Raw genomic sequence first — 17,160 nt, 5'->3', positions numbered from 1 at the left:
AACCCCTCTGGTGCAGAGTGGGGGTTCCCCCGTTGTAAAGAAGGGATTAATGGGGGAATCCCTCAGTGGGGGGGGGGCTGGACACCCTCCTCAGTGCAAGGGTGGGGTTAACGGGGGGGGAGGGGAGGCCGCCCCCCCCATTGCAAAGGCGGGTTGCGGGGGAATCCCGCGGTGCAGGGAGGGATCCCGGCACCCAGGGGATTAACGGGGGAACCCCCCTCGCGTGGGGGTCCCGGTGTCTCCCCCCCCCCCCCCCCGCCACCAACAAAGCGGCTACGGGGGAGGGTCCGTGCCCGCCGCGGGGGGGCGGCGAGGGGAGGGATTCCCCGCCCCACCCTTCCGGGGATTCCCCCCCTCTCCGTTCCCCACTCCCCCTGTTCGGGGGGCCGTGCGCAGCGCGCGGGGGGTGGGGGGGTGGGGGGGGGTTTACCATGGCAACGGGCTGCTCCGCTGCGGGGGCGGGGGAACCCGCGGGGGGGGCGGGATCCTCGCAGCATCTACGCAGCCGCGCAGGGTTTGCACCGGGCATCCCCCCCGCGGCCCCCCCTGCACCGGGCATCCCCCCCCTGCACCGGGCATCCCCCCCCTGCACCGGGCATCCCCCCCGGCCCCTCCCCGTCCACAATGCCCGGGCTCTGCAGAACACACGCTCTGCACCACGGCCCCCCCCGCGCTGTGCGCACCCCCTGCACCACGCACCGCCCCTGCACCACGCACCCCCCCGCAGCGTGCACCTCCGCCACCCCCCCCGCACACTGCAGCAGCGTGCACCCCCCTCCCTTTGCACAACACACAGCGCAGCCCGCGTGCACACACCTACACACGGGTACCCTATAGCTGTGCATACAGCGCCGTGCGCCCCCTCGTGCTCCCACCCCCCCTGCACCCCCCGATGCTGTGTGCACCCTCAATACAACCCCCTGTGCACTCCCCTTTGCACACACCCTGTGCATTCCCCCGTGCCCACCCCCGCGTTCACACCCTATTCACACATCCCCCGCCACTCATACCCTTGTGCACACCCTCCCGTTCACACCCTTGTGCACACCCTTGTTCACACTCCCTGCGAATTCCCCGTGCCCACCCCCCCGTTCACACCCTGTTCACACCTCCGTGCCCACCCCCCCATTCACACCCTGTTCACACCTCCGTGCCCACCCCCCCGTTCACACCCTGTTCACACCCCCGTGCCCACCTCCCCATCCTTTGTTCACTGCACAACCGCATCCCCACGCAAATCCCGCTGTGCACACACACACACTCGTGCAGGTCGCTTGCACACGCGTGTGCCCCGCAGCCTGACAAAGGGAGCAGGGCGGGCTGCAGGCGGGTGGGCAGCACCCGCACCCCTCAGCCCGCGCCGTTGCGCACCAAATTTGAGGGGTGTCCCCCACCCCGCGCCTGGGGGTACCCGCTTCCCCACTAGTGACAATCGCATCCCCGGGAGCCCGTGCAACCGCGAGGGGTGGGGGGGACCACGGTCCCCGTGGGTGTTTTGGGTGTCACCGGGGGCTCCCTCGGGGACCGCGGCCGGGTCAGACCCACGGGTGGGCACCGGGGCGGGAGTGGCGTGGGCGCTGGGGGAGGCACGGGGCGGGCGAGCGCCCACGTCCCCGCAGATGCGGCAATTAAAGCGGGGGAGCCGGCAGGCGGCTAAATTTAGCCGCAGACAATAGCTGCGGTGGCCGGGGAGGAACCGGGGAGCGGGTTGTGCGCGGCTGCGCGTGTGAGCGGAATAGCAAACGAAACGCGGCCGCCCCGGCAGCCCCGCTGGCCGCTGCGCGCTGGGGAAACCGAGGCACGAAGCGGCGGCGCGGGGCCAGGCGGGAGCGCGGGCCCGGAGCCGAGGCACCCGGCTGCCCCCGGCCCCCCGCTCGGCCGGTTGTGCCGGCGAAGCCTCCGGGCAGCCCGGGGTCACCGCACGTGTCGCCGCCAGGCCATGGTCACCAGCGCCCGAGGGGAGCACAGGCCGGGGGCTGCCTGCAGGTGGGTGCGCTGGGAAACCCCCCCCGTCCCCCCGGGGGCCCCCATGGCTCCTGGGGACCCGCTGGTGCTGGGAATTCCCCGGATTCCTGGGGATTCCCTGAGCTCCTGGGGATCCCCCTACTCGCGGGGACCTCCCGGCTTGCGGGGACCCCCTGGCATAGCTGGAGCAGGGCGGGGGGGGGATGCCCGGGAGCAGCGTGGCTTTTTGGGAAGGGGACACCAAGGGGGCTGCCCCGAGGGCACCTCGGGGGGCTGGGGCGGGCGGGACCCATTCGGCTGCCCCTCTTCCCACCCCCCGCGCACCCCACAGCCCCCGGCGCGGTGGGGAGCGGGGAGGGGGGGCCGGATTGGGGCGGTGGGGTGCGGGAGGCAGCCCCGCGGCGGTGACAATGAGGACGCGCTGGGAGTGACTCTGCCCGGCTAAAAATATCCCCCTCCCCCCGTCCTCCGCCAGCGCCGCGGCCTCAAGGTCACTGCCCGCCGTGGCGGGGCCGGGGGGGCGCGGGGGCGTGGGGCGGGGAAGCCCCCGGCCCCCCCTGCGCCGCGACTCCCACACGCGCCCGGGCACGGCCACTGTCGCCTCTGCCGCTCCGCCGCGCACAGAGCTGGCGGTGGCCCCCGCGGCCCCGCACATGCCCCCGCCGCCCCCAGGGCACCCCGGCTCGTCCCGACGCTCCCCGTAGCGCGGGGCCGTGGCAGGTGAGCAGGCGCACGGGTGGCGGCGTTGGGGACGCCGAGGGTGGGTTCCCCTGGCCATTGCTGGGGGGACACTGGGGACACCGGGGACACCCTGCCGGCTGCTCCGGGCAAGCCCCAGCTGCCCCAGCGAGGGGACAGTGGGGATTTGGTGCGCTCGGGGGCAGCGAAGGCGTGAGGTTGTGAAGGGGAGCGTGGCCGAGCGGGTCGAGGCGCTGGGGGACATCAGTGTCCCCACTGATGGGGTCTGGCTGGCGGGACGTGGCTCTGGGGTGGCTCTGGCTGGGAGGACCAGCCCCGCGCTGCACCCAGCTCAGCACCCACTGAAAACGGGGCACTGGGGCCGGTGCCACATGTGGTGCCGTGGCTGCGCGCGGTGTTTGGGTCGTGGTGCCGTGGCTGCGCGCGGTGTTTGGGTCGTGGTTCTGGGGCCGCGCGCAGTGTTTGCTGGTGCAAAGTCCGTGGTCTGCGCTCGGGGCTCCCGGCAGGTTCTGGCACCGCGTGGTGCTCGTGGCCTCGACGTGCCGGGGAGTGCCCGGCGTGTGCCGCGGCGCAGCCATCGAGGCCATGGGCGTACAGCGTGGGGGCCCCCCCTGCCCCTCCTCGACCTTCCCCATGACCTTGGGCAGCCCCTGGGGACCCTGCACCGGGCAGGGGGCTGCGGTGGCTGCGGTGACACTGTCGCAGCAGTGGGGACCACCAGCCCATGGCGGGGGAAAGGAAGGGGTCTCCAAAGGTGCTTGCAAGGTTTGGGGTATCCCCCCTCCTTAAGAGGCTTGTGGCAGTGCCAGAGGCAGCAGGGACACCCGTGTGCCCCCCGGCCAGCCCCGCCAGGGGGTCCCTGGTGACCCAGCGGGGGCAGCCAGGCGAAGCGGCTTTGTCCTTTGGCTGAGCCGAGCTGCATGGGGGAGGCGGCGGGCAAAGCCGGTGCAGCGGCTTTGTCTGGGGATGGCGATGCAGTGGCGGCAGAACAGGGCGTGGGGAGCCCAAACCCCCCCAGACCACGCTGCACCCCTTTTCCCCCCCCAGATCCAGCACCCACTCGATGCCACGCAGATAGGGTGTCCCCGGTGTCCCCCGCCGCGTGTGTCCCCCCCTCCAAGGGAAGGTTTTTCTCGGGGACACCCTGGGAAAAGCCGGGGATTCCCCTGCGTGGCGGTGGGGCTGGGGAGGTTCGGGTGTCCCCACGTGTCCCTTTGTGTGTGCCAGCCCACGTGCCTCCCCCTGTGCCATGGGACCCGCAGACACCCCATAGCCCTGTGGATGGGAATGGGCCAGATCCTGCCTGGGGCAAATCACCCCAGTGCCAAACTCTGCCTCTTCACACGGGCCCTGACATGCCGGGGGGGACGTGGGGTGCCCAGGGGACAAGGGCCCAGCTGGTGGCATCACTAGGGGTCCCATAGTGACAGGGCTTGGCTGAGATGTCCTGGTGCTCTTTGGGAGCCCAGTGGCCTCGTGCCGCTGGCTCCACCAGCCCCAGGGGGCTCAGGTGGTCCCGTGCCTCCCTGAAACCACACTCGGCCCCCCTGCCCTGCCCTCGGGGGACAGTGGTGGTGGCACAGCCCCCCCGTGCATCCCCGTGCCGGCGAGTGGGCAGCGGTGTATGCGGGGGCCGGGGGCTCCTGCCGGCACCAACAGATGCTCTCCAGCCTGGGACATATGGCCGGGGCTTGGTGGCAGCAGGAGCTGCGGCCGCCCGAGAAACCGGGGCCACCGCGGGGGATTTGGGGGGGTAGGGGGGCCGCAAGGGGTCTGACGCACTTTGTGCACCCAGCAAGCCCGGAGCAACCACGTTGGCTGGCGGGGAGCCCCTGCGAGCCCGGCCGGGGGGCACAGCGGGGGTGTCACCGCCCTGCGCACCCCGTCCCCTGCACCGTGGCAGGGGGGTTCCCCCGTTCCCCGGCCCCTTCCCCGCGGTACGGCAGCGGGATGGCGGCCGTGTCACCCGGCTGCTGGCATGGGGCCTGTGGGCACAGCCCCAGTGGCAACCACAGCCCCCCCAAATTCCTGCCCCACCCTCCCCGGGACCGCGATTCCCCGGCAGGAATTAGCGAGTGGGTAATAAATAAATCACCAGCCGGGAGCCTTTCGGCCACCCGCCTCTATTTTTAGCTGCACCCTCCTCCTCTGCAGTTGCTCCCAGGCCGCATCGCTGCTCTGGGGCATGTGGGGAGCTGGGGGGGTCCCACTTGGCACCTACAACCCCCCCAGGGCACTGGGGGCTGCTGCAGCCTGGCTCTGCGGGGTTAAACCGTGTCCCCCTGCCCATGTCCCTGCCCTGGGTTCCCCTGGGGGGAACCTGTTTCCCCATCACCCCCCAGTCAAGGGTCCTTCCCCAGCCCATGGCACCCCGTGCCCCCCCTGCTCTCCACCCCGCCAGGGAGACGAGACGCGGCGGGTCCCCGTGTCCCAGCGCCGGCGGGGGCGGCGGGAGCACCCTGCAGCCGTGCCGAGACACCCGGGCTGCGGCGGTGGGCGTCCTGCTGCCGCATCGCCGCCAGCCTCCCGGCGCGGGAGCTGCCGCGCGCGGGGACGCTCGGGGCCGGTGCTCAAGGACAGACGGTGGCCGTGGCCTGGGCAGCGGGACCTGCGGCGTCCCTGTCCCCGTGATGTGACCACTGGAGGACCACACTCGGCGTTCCCGCATCCTGCCTGAGCATCCTTGGGGATGCAGCCACAGGCCACGGTGTCCCCATGGGGACAAGGGACAGGGACCCCTCAGGGTTTCGCTGTTTTAATCAACCCTCCGGGTACTGAATCCTGCCGGAGATGTCCCTATCGATGGCCTGACAGGAGGAAGATTTAATAAGGCCCGTTTGCGTTGCCATCGATAGAAGCTATTAGTGAAACGGCCACAGAGCGATGGTTAATAAAATATTTACTGGCATCCGTCTGGGAGGGCTCTGGGGGCGGCTTCACGCACCCCATTCGAGGTGCCAAAAAGTTTACGAGGCTGCGGGGCAAGCGCTCTGCCCCGGCGCGGCTCCGGCATCGCCGTGGTGAAGGGGGCCTGGTGGGACCGGCAGCCCTGGCAAACCGCTTGCCGTCCGCCCTGCTCGCTGCCGCGTTATTTTCCTTCCCCAACCGAGTATTAAAAAAGAAATCGGAGCCCATTTTCCTGCCATAAATTTGGCAGAATGGAGAGAAAATGATCTGGCCCTGGAGAGGAGCCAGCGGCCCCGGAGCACGGCGAGGAGCAGCTGGGTGCCGGAGCAGCCGTCGCTCCCGCCGGCGCAGGAAAACATCTTCCCAGCTCCGCTGCATCCCTTGGGGGACGGGGTCCCCAAATCCTGCTGTCCCCCCTGCCCCCGGATGGGGGGACGCTGCTGGTGGCAGCGCTGCCCAGGGGTCCCTGCGCCGGGGGGACGCGGACGCAGTTGTGATGGGGGCACCGGTGACGGTTGTTCGGGCTGCAGTGGGACTTGGGTGCTTGGAGGCCTGAAATGTGGGGTGCTGCCCCACATGGGGTGCAGCCGGGTCGGGGGAGAGGCTGCAGAGACCCCCGGCTCCCATGGCAGCCAGCTCTGGCCTGGTCCTCCAACCAGGATGGCGCACCACGGGGGGATTTTGGGGCCCTGTAGGGGGATTTTGGGGCCCGGTTGTGCCTTGCTGTTGATGCTGGGGGGTCCGTGCTGTTTGTGACGGGACTGTTTGTGCAGTGGGGTCTGTGCTTGCTGCCATGAGATCCCCCCCACCCTGTGCGATGGGGCTGCTGGTGCCAGGGGGTCTCTGGCACCACAGCCAGTGGGGTTTGGGGACCCCCCTGAAGCTGCGGCCGATGGGGTTTGGGGTCACCCCTGAAGCCGCATCTCCTCCCCGGGCAGGCGTGGAGGGAAGCCCATGGCACCCGGCCCCCCGGACCCCCCCTGCGCCAAGCCCCGCTCCCGCAGCCCCTAACGCTCCGAGGGTCCCCCAAACCGGCCCCGGGGAGCCCCAGCAGGTAGGGGGTGCAGGGGGGCTGGGGGCAGCTGCGGGTGCAGGGAGCTGCTGCGGTGGTTTTGGGGGGTGCACGGGGGTGACAGAGGGGGGTGTCTGGGGGGGCTGCTGGTGGCAGCGTGCTGGGGGTGCATGGGGAGGATGAGGGGGCAGCTGGAGGGGTGCATGGGGAATGACGGGTTTTGGGGTGCAGAGGCCAAGCGCAGTGGGGGGGGGGGCGCTGGGGGTGTCATTTTGGGGCTGAAGGGTGTGCACAGGGGTGTGATGGGGGGCTGCGAGGGGAGGTGGTGCCTGGAGGTGTTTGGGGGTGCACGGGGGGGGGGCTCGGCGAGGGGTGCCGGGGGTGTGACAGCCCTGGGGGGCTCGGGGGGCGCAGGGGGTGTCCAGAAGCGCATCGGGGGGGGGCACGGGGAGGGGGCGTGGCCAGCGCTCGGGGGCGTGGCGACGGGCGTGGCGTGGTGCTCGTCACCGGGGGCGTGGGCGGTTTCCACCAATCGGGCACCTCGCCGCGCCTACGCCCCGCCCCCGAGCGCTCCGGTCCCGCCGCCGCGCGCCCCCGGGACCGAACGGGGCTGCAGCGGCGGCGGCGGCGCGGCCCCGGCGGCAGGTACCGGGCGGCAGCGGCGGGGCGGCCGGGCCGGGCGGGAGGGTGAGCCGGGCCCGCCGGGCCCCCCGGTACCGGGAGCCCCGGGGACGTTCGGGGGGCGGCGGGGGCGCGCAGCTGCAGCTCGTTACCGGAGCCGTCCCGGGGCCGCGGGCAGGGACCAGCACCGGGGGCACTATGGAGGTGTCCTACCCTCACTGCCCCCCCGCGGGGGGCTGCGGAGTGGGGACCGGGCTGCGGCGGCAGCGAGCACCGGGCAGGCGGCACGTCCCCCACGGGCAGGACACGTCCCCACGGGCAGGACACGTCCCCACGGGCGGGACACATCCCCGGCGCGATCGAAGCCGGCACATGGGTGCCACATGCCTCGTTAGGTGTCACCCAGTGGCAGGATGGCCATCCCGGTTCCCCCGGGGACCCGACACCGTCCCCTCTCCCGCAGGTCGCCCCCGCGCCGCTGAGCCATGCGGGATCGCCCGGTCCCCTCCCCGCCAGAGCCATGAGCGGCTGCCGGTACAATGGGGGGGTGGCACGGCCCCGGGGCCCCCTGAGCGCCTCCACCCACACCCTGCACCTGCTGGAGGGGGAGACCCAACCGCTGCGACCCCGCCGGCCCCCCAGCCTCGAGGTGGTGGTTTCACGGCCGGAGCAGCCCGGGGGTCCAGATCCCGGCCCGACGGCGGCACCGGGGCAGGATGCGGCCAAGGAGCGGGGACGGGGACCCCGGAGGAACCAGAACATCGGGTACAAGCTGGGGCACCGGCGAGCCCTCTTTGAGAAGCGGAAGCGCCTCAGCGATTACGCCCTCATCTTTGGGATGTTTGGCATCGTGGTGATGGTGACGGAGACGGAGCTGTCCTGGGGGGTCTACACCAAGGTAGGGGTTGTGGTGGGGTGGTGAGGGGCCTGGGGGGGTCCGTCTGGGCTCACACTGCCCACTCCCCTCACAGGAGTCGTCGTATTCGTTTGCACTGAAATGCCTTATCAGCCTCTCGACCGTCATCCTGCTGGGGCTCATCGTCATGTACCACACCAGGGAGATCCAGGTGAGGGGATGCACTGGTGGGTGCTCACCGGGACTGCGCCGCCCCTGGGGTCCCACCACCCCCTTTCTCCCCCCGCAGCTCTTCATGGTGGACAATGGTGCCGACGACTGGCGCATCGCCATGACCTACGAGCGCATCTTCTTCATCGCGCTGGAGCTGATCGTCTGCGCCATCCACCCCATCCCCGGCCAGTACCTCTTCACCTGGACGGCGCGGTTGGCCTTCACCTACGCCGCCTCGGTGGCCGACGCCGACGTGGACATCATCCTCTCCATCCCCATGTTCCTGCGGCTGTACCTGATCGGGCGCGTCATGCTGCTGCACAGCAAGCTCTTCACCGACGCCTCCTCCCGCAGCATCGGCGCCCTCAACAAGATCAACTTCAACACCCGCTTCGTCATGAAGACCCTCATGACCATCTGCCCCGGCACCGTCCTCCTGGTGTTCAGCATCTCCTCCTGGATCATCGCCGCCTGGACCGTCCGCGTCTGCGAGAGGTACGGGAGGCGCTCCCCGACGGGGCTCTCGCGGGGGGCGCGGGGCTGGGGTGCAGCTGAGGACGCACGGTGCAGACCCCAGGCAGGGCTTTGGGAAGAGGAGAGGCTCCTTGGAGAAGAGGCCCCCGCTCTCTGGGCAGCGCCTCCCCGCTGGGACCCTCATGGTAACCACAATGGGTTTGCCAAAGCAAAACCACTTGCTGAAGCGAGATGTGGCAGCCAGACCCCCAAGCTGTCCCCACGCCCCTCCGTGCCCCCTCCCCGGGATGTGGCAGGACCTGCTGGCAGGATCTGGGGGTCTTGCAGAGGGGACTGAGCCCTCGTGTGGGACGTGGCCCATGCTCCTCAGCTGCGCCCGCTGGGGGCCGGGGTGCCCGTGCCGGTGCCCTGCCCGCGCTCGCCCCTTTGCCCTCCCGGGACGCGCATTAACTGCTCTTATTTTCCCTCCCTGACCGCTCTGCTGCTCGCAGGGACAAACTGTGAGTCACCCCAGGGACGGACAGCGCATCCTGCACGGGACGTCCCCCCCACCCCAGGCTTGTGCTACCCAGAATTTAGGATTAGCTGCAGCCACTTGGGGGATCAAGGCTCAGGGGGGGCTGCCCAGGCTGGAGCAAAGAGGCTGTGGACATGGAAAGGGGCTTGAACCCTTTTCCGCTTGGAACCTCAGGGCTGCTTTCCGCCACGAGCTGGGGTCCCCACGAGCTGGGGTCCCCATGAGCTGGGGGTCCCCATGAGCTGGGGGTCCCATTGCAGCGTGCGGGGGGGCTGGAGCAGGGGTCTTTCTGCCCCAGCTCTCGGGGTGCTCTCGGAAGGGTGGGCTTGCTGCAGGAGTCGCTGTGAGTCCCAGGGGGAGAAACCTCGGCAGGGATGGGAGCCGAGCGGGAAGGAGCCGCCGGATCCTCCGTGTTTCTAACCGGAGGCTCCGGCCAAGTCTCCGAAAGGCTTTTGCTCAGCTCCGGCGGTTGCTCGGCGTTTCCCCTCCTTACCGCGCACAGTTCGGGTGTGTTGAAGGAGTCCCGGGTGCTCCTGGAGTGGACAGGGGGAGCATCGTCCTCAGGCTGCCGGCCCTTTGGGTGCGGGTCCCCCCAGCTGTGTGGTGCCCCCCCGCTGCATCCCCGGGTGCCGGCTGAGGTTCCAAGCCCAAAGCGCGGGGCTGTGCCCAGGGCGGGCCTGGCAGAGGGACGCAGCAATCCTAAATTCCTTGCCGCACGCTTGAGTCCCCCCCGGCTCGCTCCTCCCTTCTCTTTTCTCACCCCCCGGCACCCGGTTTTCCCGGCTCCCCGCTGCTCCCCGCATGTCCCTGTCCCGCTGCCCGGCTTGGCCGTACCCAGCACCTGGTCCTGCTGCTCCGTGTCCCCCGGCCGGGCTCATCCCGTTGACCAGCAGGAGCCGTGTCTGGGGGTCCCTCGGGAAGGGGGCGGGGGGCACAGCCATCTGCATTTGTGGCATCAGCACTGGCCATGACATCTCAAAGCACAGTGTCCCCTTCTCCCCACACAGTGACACCCACACTGGCCTTGGGGCCCTTTGTAGCTCTGGGTTTGCTCGGGGGGGCAGAGACAGGGTGTCCCCTCCCCAGGGAGTCTGGCGGTGACACTGGTGCCCTGTGCTTTGAGATCACGGTGGGGCTGCAGGAGAATGGAGGTCCCTGCTGTCCATGCGTGGCGGCTGCAGCTCCGCACCCATCACCCCGTTATCTACATCCAGCAGCCCCCTCTGAGCCCCCCCAACTCCCACAGCCACCCCAGGGCTTTCCTCCTCCCCAGTGCCTGTGTCCGGAGTGGCCATGTCCCCAAAGTGTCCTCAGGGTGTCCCCAGCTTCCTTGGGGTCCCACGTGCCAGCGGCACAGTCAGGAGCTTGGGGACTCTCCCATCTGCAGCCACTGGATGGGAAAGCGGCTAAAAACCGCGTGGCGAAGCCGGTGGCACCGTGGGGGGACATGGTGGGACCGGGACCACGCGGTGACGGTGGCTGCGCTCGGCCCTGGGCAGGTACCACGACAAGCAGGAGGTGACCAGCAACTTCTTGGGGGCGATGTGGCTGATCTCCATCACCTTCCTCTCCATCGGCTACGGGGACATGGTGCCGCACACCTACTGCGGGAAGGGCGTCTGTCTGCTCACCGGCATCATGGTGAGTGCTGGGGGGGCGCACGGGCTGGCGGGGGGCCTCCCGCGCCCCCCGCTGCCCTCACCGCGGGGCTGTCTGCCCGCAGGGTGCCGGCTGCACCGCTCTGGTTGTCGCCGTTGTTGCCAGAAAGCTAGAGCTCACCAAAGCGGAGAAACACGTGCACAACTTCATGATGGATACGCAGCTAACGAAGCGGGTGAGACCCCCCCTCCCAGCGCTGCCCCCCGCCCTCTGCCACAGCGCCAGACCGGCCGTCTCCATCCCTGACCCTGCTTTTGCATCCAGGTGAAAAATGCTGCTGCCAACGTACTCAGGGAAACGTGGCTCATCTACAAACACACCAAGCTGGTGAAGAAGATCGACCATGCCAAAGTTCGGAAACACCAGCGTAAGTTCCTCCAAGCCATCCATCAGTAAGTGCCAAACCTTTACCTGCTTCCTACCAGGAGGTTTTTTCCCCCGTCGTGGCTCAGGAAGGAGAGCGGGCGCTTCCCCACCCCGTGCCCGCGCTGCCTGGACCCCCGGGTTGGGAGCCAGGCGGTCCCTTGTCCCCTGTCCCCGTCCCTGCTGTGGGGACGCGTTCCCAGCAGGTGGGGTCCCTGGGGGCACCCGATCGATGAGGTTTGATGTGACCGTGTCTGGTGGGCGCTGCGAGCCCCTGGGACCCTCCTGCTTTGCGGGGTGAACCGAGGGGCACCCGGCTTGGGTTTGGGGGGCGAGCGAGGCGGGGGGCGGTGGTGCTGCGGCTGCTCTCGTCTCCCTGTGCTCTTCGTGGTGGTATTAAACCTGCTGTTGTGTTTTGTCTCTGTTCTGCCCCCTCCCTGCAGAGCTCAGAAGTAAGTTGCCCCCCCCGGGGGCTGCTCCTCTTCCTCCCTCTGCTCCCGTGTGCATGGGCTCAGCGCTGCTACATTTGGGGAGGTGGCGGGGGGCACACGGCGCAACCGCCCCCCTGGGGCTGGATGGAGGGGCAGAGGCTGCACTTGCAGGGTGGGGGGGCTGCATGCTGGGGGTCGGGGGGGGCTGTGTGGGGGTGTCGCCGGCCTTGACCCCGCTCCCCCCGTGTCTCTGCAGGTTGAGGAGCGTCAAGATGGAGCAGCGCAAGCTGAACGACCAGGCCAACACGCTGGTGGACCTGGCCAAGGTGCGCGGCGCCGGGGGTGCCAGGGAGGGGCTGGGACACCCCCCTGAAGGATCTCCCATCGCTGACCCCTCCGCCCCGGCGTGTCCCCCTGGTTCCCGGCAGACCCAGAACATCATGTACGACATGGTCTCGGAGCTGCAGGAGCGTCACGAGGACCTGGAGAAGCGGCTGGGAGCACTGGAGAGCAAGATGGAGGCGCTGGGCCTGAGCCTGCTGGCGCTGCCCGGCCTGGTCAGCCAGGCCCTGGGCCAGCAGCAGCGCGAGCTCCTGGGGAGCTGGACCCCCCAAACCTGCACCCCCTCCCGCCCCCCCAGGTCCCCTTCCACCGCCCCCCCCAGCTCCTCGGACAGCGGGTGATGGGGTACGGGGGGGCGGGGGGGTCCCCCTCTTTATGTCTGGCCATCGTGTGGCTGATTTCAGTAGCTTTGTTCTGTAAAGCCCTGTTATAAATTTCCTGCGTTCACTGTGCTGGCGTGAGGCTGGACCCCCCCCCACCCCCCCAACCCCGCCATGGTCCCCCCGGATGGGTGGGAGGTGAGTCCCAGCCTCCTGGAGGGCTTTTATTGGGGGGGGACACACAGAGCAGCTGCTGTGCCAGGGGGATGGAGCAGCCCTGGGGGGGGAAAGATGAGGGGGGGCAAAGCCAGGAGCCCTGAGTGTTGGGGGGGGGTCTGGGGGCTGCCCCCCGGGTGTGGGGGGTTGGAGGTTGGGGACAGGGTGGGGGGAGGCCTGGGGTCCTGTGTGGAGGGGGGACCCCCCCTGTGGTGAGAGCAGGGCTGAGCCCCCGGGGGTTGAGGATTTTTGGGGGGTGGAGGGGCTCTGTTGCTGGCTCTGCCATGAAGTGACCTTGGCGAAGTCACGTCACCTCTCTGTGCCTCAGTTTCCCCCATCTGTAAAATGGGGGGGGGGGGGGGGGGCGCGGCAGTACCGACCATTGAAGTGCTGTGATTCCTGGATGCAATATTCAGCCCGGACCCCCCCGCGGGGTGGGCGAGGACCCTCTGCCGGGACCCCCGTGACCTCGAACGCCCCCCCAGGGGCCGGTCCCACTCCCCAGCTGGGACCCTCGGCGCGGGGGGGCCGGGGGGTGCTGAGGTGCGCATTAAAGGAGGCTGAACTGGACACATCGCTCTGTGCTTGGGGCAGTGGGACCCCTGCCCGGACGGGGGACGGGTCCCCTGGGGGTGAGGGGGGATGCTCTGGGGGGTCCCCTTGCTTTGGAGGGTCCCCCCAACCTGGGAACCATGCAGGGGGAGGATGTGGCTGACGTTGGGGCTCTGACCCCCCAGGGGGTGCACTGGGAGGGCTGGAGCTCACAGCCCCCCACTTGCTGGCATTGGGGCAGGTTTGGAGGGGCCATAGCAGATGGGGGCTGTTTTGGGGGGGTGATGGGGCTGAGGATGCCCCAGGGTCCCCATACGGAGGAGGATGCGGCTCTTGGGGTGGCACTGTGCAGGGTGGGGAGCCATGTGGGATGCTGAGGGGGGGGCAGATCCTGCCCGCACGGGGCCCCCCACTGTGCCGTGGGGCGGCGCATGGCCGTTAATGTTTAACCGCTGGTGGCTGTTGGTGACCGGCGGTGGTGGCGGCAGTGGCCAAGGGACGTTGCGGTGAGCGCCGGGGCTGTGTCCCACCATGAGACGGGCAGGTAATGCTGGCAGCGAGGACGGGGGGACACGGAGCCTTGGTGCAGGTCCAGCAGCATCCGCAGGGTCCTTGGTGGTGGCGGGGACGGGTGGCAGCAATGCCATGGGGTCTCTTCCCCTCCTCCTGCCCGAGGGGCTGCAACAGGTCCAGGCATCAGCAGCACCAGCGGCTGCTTTCCCGCTTGCACACGGGCCAGGACGGGGTGGCAGCCGGGGAGGTGACATCCCTGGAGCTTGCTGACATGTCCCTCTGTCAGTGCCACAAATCCCCGGCAAACAATGGGGAGGGAAGGCGGCTCGGGGCCAGGCTGTGAGTGTGAACCGCAGGGGAAACTGAGGCACACGGAGGGGGCTGGTAGCACCACGATCATCTCCCCTCGCTGTGGGGTTTGCTCCCGTCCCCCCTCATCTCGGGGCTTCTCTCCCAGTGGGGCTCAGCCCGGAGGCGGTGAAGCGGAGCAGCCAACGCGTGCACCCAGGGGACCCCCATCACCCCAAAACTGCTGGGAGCCAATGGCTGAGCCCCCCTGCTCTGCCAGAGAGCCGGGGCTGCCGGGTATGGAGCCGGGCGCGGGGTGCTGAGCCCCAGGGTGGGCTGGGGGCATTCAGCCCCCCCTCGCCTCCATGAAGTCCTCATGTCCTTCCCATGCGTCCCGAAGGCTCCGCCAGCCCGCGCCAGGCATGTCGCCTTCACGGTGCCACCACAGACACCCCCGGGGAGGGTCCCTCACACCAAGGAGAGGGAGAAGCCAGGGGCCAGGTCCGTCCCCCCGGCACTGGCACCCCGGGCACGCACTGTCCCGGACTACGTGGTGTAAGTGACTTTCATGGGGACGGCGATGGCCACAATGTCACAGGGCCTTGGGGACCAGTGGCACCCAACCGACAGATTCCTGCCTGGGGGTGTGGGCAGAACTAGGGGTCTCCCTCCTGCACCCTGAGCCTCGTGGCTTCATGGTGGTGCAGAAAGTACCCGACGATCCGGAGCCCCCAGCAGCGGGAGGGCTACAAGGGCGTCTTCCAGGACCAGCTGGCTGAGTACAAGGAGCTGCTTGGGGACATCCGCACCACATGGCGGAGGCGCAGGGACCCAGAGGTGACAATGGGCCGGTGGCCCCGACACACAAGCAGGACGGTGGGTCCATGGGCAGGTGCCACGTGGCTTATGAGTGGTGTTGGGTGTGATGAACTGGCTGGTCTCTGCAGGGACACGGTGGGTAGGGGGGACTGCGGTGGGTAGGGGGGACTGGAGGGGACACACAGACACCCAGGGGGCTGACGGGCACCAGCTGTGCTTGACATCACCTGGCAGCTGCTGGAAAATTAATGAGCAACAGCTTTTCTTGGTTACACCCTGAGTGAGGCTTTTAGCACACGGCACCTCTGCCCCCAGCTCAGTGCTTGGGGGGGTCTGCAGAGCACCCCAGGACCCTGGTGCTGGGTTCCTGCTGGCAGGATCTGACCTTCCTGAGGAAGCAGCAGCGCTGCAAGTACCTGAAGAAGAAGCTGACGCACATCAAGGCACGGATCCAGGAGTACGACCGTGACGGCCGCGACAGCACCGTCTACTTCTGAGCCTGCGCGCCCACCGGCACCGTGAGAGGATGACCCGGGGGGGACCCCAGGGGCTGGGTGCTGGGGGGGTGATGCTGCAGGGATGCACCCAGTGCCCACTGAGTCATTGCACCCACACGGGCACACAGAGCAAACCCACAGGCTCCTTGTGCTGCTGGTTTTGGGGTCCTCTGGGTGCGCTGTGCCCTGGGGGAGTCTGGTGCCCCCCACGAGCTGCCCCGGGTGCTGGGTGGGGGCTGCCTAGGAGCCAGGCCCTGGGCTGCACCCCCGCTTCAGCATGTGAATTAGTGGGTGCAGCTGCAGAAGTGACCAGAACTGGTTTTAATAAAACGCGGTGATATTTTTGGGGAGAGCGTCTTAATGTGCACCCGGGGGGACACCTGCAGCAGCGGGGGGGCAGCCGGGAAACGCGTCCCACCCCGGACGTCGCCAGGAAAACAACGGGGGGGCCTGGAGAACAGAGCCCCGACCCCAAAGTCCTGCGGGACCGCGGGGGTTGGGGGTCCCAGCCGGGGGTGCCCCGCTCCGGGCTCCCCCTTATCCCGCCGCGTCCACTTTAACCAACGTCCCCCGGAGCCGCCCGGGCTGCGGCGCTGGGAGCCGGTGGCGGGAGCGGGGGCGGCCCCCAGGGCTCCCCCCCCCGCATCCCACCCCTCCCCGGAGGCGGAAACCGGGGCCGGTCTCCAGCAGCGCGGATCGGCCGCCGTGCCGCCGATCTCGGCTGCCATTTTAAGGTGAACAAAGAGGCGGAGGCGCGGGCAGGTGAGTGGCTCCGCGGCGGACGGGACCTCCCGGCACGGGGGGGTGAACGAGCTCCCGGTAGGGGAGGGCGCACCGGGGTCCCCGCTCCCCGCCGCGCATGGGGGGTCCGTCCTTCCCCGCCGCCCCTGCGCGCACCTGTGTCCGCACCGGGATCCTCACCGGTATCGCGGTCCGCACGGGGTCCCCACCGGCACCGGGATCCTCACCGGAGCCTCCAGCAACACCGGCACCGGGGTCCCCGCTGGCACCGGGATCCGCACCGGTACCGGCGTCCACACTTAGTCCCCAGTGGCGCCGACATCGGGATCCCCCATCGATATCGGAGTCCTTACCGGAGCCCCCAGCAGCATCGTCACCGGGGTTCCCACCGGTACTGGGGCCCTCACCGGGGTCTCCACCGGAATCGGGGCTCCCAGGGCTGCAGGTGGAAGGCGAGAGGCGGCCGCTCCTCCCGGGGGAGCGGGGCTGCTCTGCTCACCCGGCGCCCCCGCAGCGGGGAAGGGACCCCCGGAGCCCCTGGTCCCTCGTCCCCCCGCCGGCAGCGCGGTGCCCCGGGACACCCCAGCGCCGCTCCGGGAGGGGTTCCCGGTGGGGCGGGGGCGTCAGACCGCAGTCCTGGGGGTTAATCACCAGGACATGGTGGCTGCCACCCCCCCTACCCCGTCCCAGGGGCCTGATCCTGCCTGCTGAGCCCTGGCGCTGCCGGCTTGGGTTTCCCACCAGGGTTCAGGTTTCCCTCGCGCTGCTCCCAGCTGGGAGGTCTTTACCGAGGTGGGGGTCTCCGAGCTGGGGGGGTGTCTCTGTATTGATTTGGGGAAGAAAAACCAACACATTTTTGAAACCCGACTTGCACCTTTTCGCTGGGGTGTTGCTGCTGTGCCCTGTGTTGTTGTTATTGTTATTTTCTATTTAATCCAGGCAGATCTGCTTACGGAGGAACCCTCGGGGTTAGCACTAGCCTTGGGTAAGAGGTTTTCTGGTTTAATTAGAATTTAAACAATCCAATTCATTCAGGCGCTGTCTGGCTGCCGCGGTGGGGGGGGCGGCGTGGCGGGGTCTCCTGCGTGGGGCAGGGCTGGGCTGCGACTGGCTCGGTGAGTCACTTCTCCTCCCCGTGCCTCAGTTTCCCCATGA

At 69.1% G+C, this 17,160-nt stretch overlaps 2 protein-coding genes across 2 annotated transcripts; both read left to right on the top strand.

Moving 5' to 3' along the window:
• Positions 1-6,511: 6,511 nt before the first annotated feature.
• KCNN1 (potassium calcium-activated channel subfamily N member 1) lies at positions 6,512-12,400 on the top strand (the record flags this gene model as incomplete). Its single annotated transcript, XM_080359318.1, has 9 exons — positions 6,512-6,625; positions 7,668-8,102; positions 8,176-8,271; positions 8,350-8,768; positions 10,764-10,905; positions 10,988-11,098; positions 11,188-11,315; positions 11,974-12,043; positions 12,146-12,400. Exons 2-9 carry the CDS (start codon positions 7,725-7,727, stop codon positions 12,398-12,400), a joined length of 1,599 nt encoding a protein of 532 aa, XP_080215444.1. The 5' UTR covers positions 6,512-6,625; positions 7,668-7,724.
• A 1,278-nt stretch (positions 12,401-13,678) lies between these two features.
• On the top strand, positions 13,679-15,264 carry OCEL1 (occludin/ELL domain containing 1; the record flags this gene model as incomplete). The annotated part of the gene is made up of 5 exons (XM_080359195.1): positions 13,679-13,691; positions 14,118-14,245; positions 14,349-14,501; positions 14,609-14,824; positions 15,145-15,264. The coding sequence occupies 5 exons, from the start codon at positions 13,679-13,681 to the stop codon at positions 15,262-15,264; spliced, it is 630 nt and encodes a 209-aa protein (XP_080215321.1).
• Between the last annotated feature and the right edge of the window lie 1,896 nt (positions 15,265-17,160).

This window comes from Nesoenas mayeri, assembly GCF_963082525.1.
Source record: "Nesoenas mayeri genome assembly, chromosome: 25".
NCBI lineage: Eukaryota > Metazoa > Chordata > Aves > Columbiformes > Columbidae > Nesoenas > Nesoenas mayeri.
This window is presented reverse-complemented; position numbering and strand designations above follow the sequence as displayed.